This window comes from Homarus americanus, unplaced genomic scaffold, assembly GCF_018991925.1.
Source record: "Homarus americanus isolate GMGI-L3 unplaced genomic scaffold, GMGI_Hamer_2.0 scaffold17532, whole genome shotgun sequence".
NCBI classification, from domain to species: Eukaryota; Metazoa; Arthropoda; class Malacostraca; order Decapoda; family Nephropidae; genus Homarus; species Homarus americanus.
In genome coordinates this window covers 80,001-85,495 of record NW_024755545.1, presented here as the reverse complement: position 1 = coordinate 85,495, position 5,495 = coordinate 80,001, and the positions used below count along the sequence as shown (strand labels likewise).

The window sequence follows — 5,495 nt, the reverse complement described above, 5'->3', positions numbered from 1 at the left end:
GACTGTAGATCGATGGTGAGAATTTGGTTTGTTTACAAGATCTGTGATTGTTATGATTATGTGTTTATTTGTAAATTGGTGGCGATTTACAGAAACTTGATTATGGTGATGTGTTGCGTTGTAAATTGGTGTTGATTACTTACAAAAAAAACGTGATTATGATGATGGTGGTGAGTTAATAAAAGTTGAAAAAGTTGTAAATTGGTGATGATTATTTACAAGAAACTATAATAATCATTGACCTTTTCTGGAGTGTAAATGAGTGACAGTGATGGTGATTTACAAAGACTATTTGCAAGAAAAACTGACCTTACTGTTTTGTTTACTTATAAAAACAAGATTAAATCACAAGTTGTTTACTCTGAGTGTTGACCAAACAATGTTCTTGATTACTGAACGATGTGTCAGCTTGTTTATAATGGTGATAATAATCTGATAATGACACAGGGGAAGGATAAACCAGTTTTGAATTGATAGTGACGATGTGATGGTGAAGTTATAGTGAGTGTGGTGAAGTTATAGTGACGATGTGATAGTGATTTGATAGTGACGATGTGATGGTGAAGTTATAGTGACGATGTGATGGTGAAGTAATAGTGACGATGTGATAGTGGTGAATTTTTAGTGATTTAGGTGATTGTTATGCTTATAGTGAGTGTGGTGACCATATATTGATTTGTAATACCCTATATAGACACATAGACAGATAGACAGACAGACAGACAGACAGACAGAAAGACAGACAGACAGACACAGACAGTGACGTGATGTTGTGTACACGATCTTAATCTTTTTACCCAATGATTGAAAATATTGAATGGACAGGTATATTGTATTAGTGTGTGTGTGTGTGTGTGTGTGTGTGTGTGTGTGTGTGTGTGTGTGTGTGTGTGTGTGGATGAAGGAGAAAATAAGAGAAATTGAAGGAAGAGAAGAGAAAAAAAAATATGAAAAATAAGATATAAAAATAATATAAAATAAAATATAAAAACCAAATTATCGTCGTATCAGTATCGGTAAATAGTAAATTTTCGTGAAATGTAATGAGGAAAAATGGGAAATACGAAATAATAACCGTATTACGTCAATTGTGAAAAGATACCCGTGTGACGTAATGCAAAAAGAAACCCGTGACGTCATCAGTTTTACGGCCCAGAGTGACGTCATTCGTAAGGTGTTTACCCACCCACCCCCCTCATTAGCATACAGGTAGCGTCACTGTTTACTGTAAGGTGTACAGGTAGTAATGGATGTTGGGTTGTAATCTTGAACTATCAAAGGGTTAAATCACCGTGTTTGATAACAATAATGATATAAACTTTAATAATAATAATAAAGTAATGAAAATTGTAATAATAATAATAATAATAATAATAACGACAATAATAACGATAATAATAATAATAATAATAATAATAAAGTAATAAAAATTTTAATAATAATAACGATAATAATAATAACGATAATATAATAACGATAACAATAACAATAATAATAACAATAATAATTACAACAACAACAAAAGCAATAACAGATATACACCGTAACAAACAAATCGTGTATGTTATGTATATTATGTGTGTATGATATATCGTATGTTATATCGTGTGTATGACTTGAAAGCTCATCGCAATAGCCCCCAAGGCCAGACACAGCAGAGCAACACACGGGTAGAAGGTGGTGGTGATGCTTGTTGAGGTGGACCTGCATACCTGTTCCTAGAAGAGTTGTGCTTTTGGTGAGAATATTGACAGCGGATCAATAGTATCGAATGACGCTTCCCGCTCAATGATGAGAGGGTGTTAAGGGAGGAAGGGAAAGTAGGGAGAGGTAAAGGGAGGAAGAGATAGGGAGAGAGAGAAAGTAGGGAGAGGTAAATGGAGGAAGAGATAGGGAGAGAGAGAAAGTAGGGAGAGGTAAATGGAGGAAGAGATAGGGAGAGAGAGAAAGTAGGGAGAGGAGAAAGGGAGGAAGACATGGGAAATGAAAGTAAGGAAAAATGAAGGGAAGGGTTAAGGGAGCAAGAGATGTGGGGAGGGAAAGTAGGGAGATAAAAAGGGAGGAAGATAAAGTAGGGAGATAATAAACGGAGAGGGGAGGATAAAGGGGAAGATGGGGGAGAGAAAGATGAGGCTAAAGGAGGAAGAGAGAAAGGAAAAGGGAGGAGAGAAAGTAGGGAGAAGTGAGGGAGGAGGTTGGGAAGAAGAGTGTTAAATAAAGAGGCAGAAAGAGAGGGAAGTGGGAGATGAATAATGAAAGAGAGGGAGGGTGAGAGGGAGGAAGGTAAACAGACAGAGGAGGAGTAAGAGGGGGGAGGAGGAAAGGGAGGGAGGGAGGAGAGACAAAGGGAGGGAAAGAGATAGATATAGAGATAAGGAGAGAGAGAATTAGAGGGAGGAGTAAGGGAGAGAATTAGAGGAGGTAGTAAGGAGAGAACTAGAGGGAGGGAGAGAGAATTAGGGGAGGAGTAAGGGAGAGAGAGACATTTGGGGGAGGAAGAGAATAATGGGGGGCGAGGATAGAGAATTTGAGGAGGGAATGAGGAGAGAGAATTAGAGGGAGGAGAGAGTGGGGAGGGAGTAAGGAGAGAGACATTTGGGGGAGGAAAGGAGAGAGATAATTGGGGGGCGAGGGATAGAAGAAGAATAGAGGGAGGAGTGAGGAGAGAGAAAGTGGGAGGAGAATTAGAGGGAGGGAGTAAGGGAGGACAGCAGTAGGTCAGACAAGGGTGGGTCGGCAGGAGTATCACGTTACAGGTATTGTCAAGTTGACAATTGATTAAAAACACCATGTTAAAGCTACTAACAACAAACTATCAATTTCCTTCCTCCTTTCTACCCCCGCCTACCATTTCATATATTATACAAGTCATTGATAGAAGCAGCACCCGAGAGGATCATTGTCACGGATCGAGGTGTTGAGAGAGAGAGAGAGAGAGAGAGAGAGAGAGAGAGAGAGAGAGAGAGAGAGAGAGAGAGAGTTGTTTATCATCTAAGTGCATCTGTTTTGAGTGTTTTGTCTAAGCATCACCTGAAGATTACACACCCAATTTATTTCACCTGATAATTGAACACCTTGACACTATCCTATCCTAGCCTATCCTATCCTAGCCTCCATCCTATCCTAGCCTATCCTATCCTATCCTATCCTATCCTATCCCAACCCCCTCCCCAGGTTAGCGTTAAGGTGTTTTAATCATCAGGTGAAAATTAGCTAAGGGGTGACTAATCTTCAGGTGGTCCTTTTATTATCATGGAGGTAACATCAACGGAGGGAGACCCCACGCCTGGTGGCCCTGAGTCTGCCCACACTACAACAACCCAACCCGCGATCCATCTATGTCCGCCACAGTGATCCACCTAGATTAAAACTTAGATGATATAAATTCACATTTAACAAGTCAAAATCGAGTGAGTCCATAACGTAATACAGTATAAGATGTTAATAAACTTGTAATTGTAAAATCAATCTAGTCATCATTGTCTACTAAAATAACCATTGTGCAAACCTCATTCTAAATCCTAGGTTAGCTTAGTTAGCCAACAAACTCTGTAATATGTAAAACAAGGGTGTCGTCCCCTGTTTAACTCATTAAACTTTTTCCAACCTTTCCCCCACGACTATATGTTGTGACTTCTCCATCCTCATGTCTGGCTGTGCCTTGAGCCCCAGCATGCCTTCCATCCTTCCCCACCTTAACCCAAAAAAAAAAAGGAGGCGTGTGTTGAGATAGGTTAAGGTATAGTACACACATGAGGTATTGTGTTGACTCTAGTAGTATAACAACAGGTGTCTGTCGTGTGTATCAGCTGCTGAGGGTTTTATTATTATGTACCCGTGGTGGTCGTGGTGGTGGTGGTGGTCGTGGTCGGGTCGTGGTGGTGGTGGTATTCTTGATGTTGTTATTATTATTTGTGTTTTTGTTGTTGTTATTGTTATTGTTGTTGTTATTGTTATTGTTGTTGTTATTATTATTTGTGTTATTGTTGTTGTTATTATTATTTGTGTTATTGTTGTTGTTATTGTTGTTGTTGTTATTGTTGTTGTTGTTGTTGTTGACGACCCTCCCAGATTCACACCACCAAGGGAGAAAATCAGTGTTGTTGCTTCACAATACCGTAAACTAAACGACCCGACAGAACAGCGATTTACAAACAAACAAAAACAAAGAAACTAGATATAAAACAAAATGAAAGAAACATAGACACTGAAATTGGTGAAAGAAGTGAAAAAAGAAAAATGAAAATGTGAAAAAAAAAATTAACTAAGGAAAAAAGATGAAGTGAAATGGATTTATATTGAATGTTTATAGTGGAAAGATTAATCTATTTTATTTAGTGGTTTTATATAACACGTGGATGGAGAGGTAGTGTGAGAGACAGGTGTTGTGGTGGTGGTGGTGCTACCTGAGTCAAGATGGTCGTTTACGTCAACAACTCCCAGCAACAGTGTCCTGAGGTAAGTCTCTCTCTCTCTCTCTCTCTCTCTCTCTCTCTCTCTCTCTCTCTCTCTCTTGATAGGATTGGAGTATAACTTGTCTAATTGCGACAGTGCCGGTCAGTGGCAAGACCTGACCGAACTGGCTGACTGGCTTTTGACTGACTGACTGGCTGGCTTACTGAATGGCTACTGTAAATGACTGTCTGGCTGGCTTAGTGACTGTCTGGCTGGCTTAGTGGCTGACTGGCTGGCTGGCTAAGTGGCGCTGGCTGGCCCTCCTCACTTTTGATATATATAAGGACCTGGATTCCTGTCTCTTGGTATCTTTGGAGGAGAAGGAGGAGGGAGAGAAGGAGGAGGGAGGAGGAAGAGAAGGAGGAGGGAGGGAGGAAGAGAAGGAGGAGGGAGGAGAAGAGGAGGAGGGAGGGAGAGAAGGAAGGAGGAGGCTAGCATTCAACATATTTCACCATCACTGTTACACTAACATCACTACCAACACCATCACTACCACCACCACCTACCACTATCAACAACAACCACCTACCCCTACACGTCAACTCACCACCAACACCTGCCTCACACCTGTCATCATCACCACCAATCACCTACCCCACACTGTCACATTCCACACTGGCCACACCATACCTACCATCACCAACAACCACCTACCCTTACTACGTCACCACACACCTACCACCATCACCTACCACCACCATAAGGCCTTGAGATGATCACCCACTTGAGGTACGAGGAGAACCACTTGTGACTGCTCTGGTTATGGCAGGTGAGGCCGGCAACCCTCATCCCAGGTTAGGTTAGGTGGTGGTAGTTGTGGTTAGTGATGGTGGTGGTAGTTGTTAGTGATGGTGGTGGTAGTGGTGTTCTAGGTGGTAGTGATGCTGGTGGTAGTGATGGTGGTGATGCTGTAGTGATGGTGGTAGTGGTGGTGGTAGCGATGGTGATGTGGTGGTGGTGGTGGTAGTAATGGTGGTAGGAGGTGGTGGTGGTAGTGATGGTGGTGGTAGTGATGGTGGTGGTAGTAGTGGTGGTGGTGG

The 5,495-nt window shown here is 41.4% G+C and overlaps 1 protein-coding gene across 1 annotated transcript in view; it reads left to right on the top strand.

Moving 5' to 3' along the window:
• Positions 1-4,253: 4,253 nt before the first annotated feature.
• LOC121856571 overlaps positions 4,254-5,495 on the top strand; it is a gene marked incomplete at its 3' end in the record, with an annotated part of 58,391 nt that continues 57,149 nt past the window's right edge. Inside the window, exon 1 of the mRNA XM_042352188.1 lies at positions 4,254-4,458. Within this exon, the coding sequence (XP_042208122.1) occupies positions 4,417-4,458 (42 nt within the window). The remainder of the gene's footprint in view (positions 4,459-5,495) is intronic.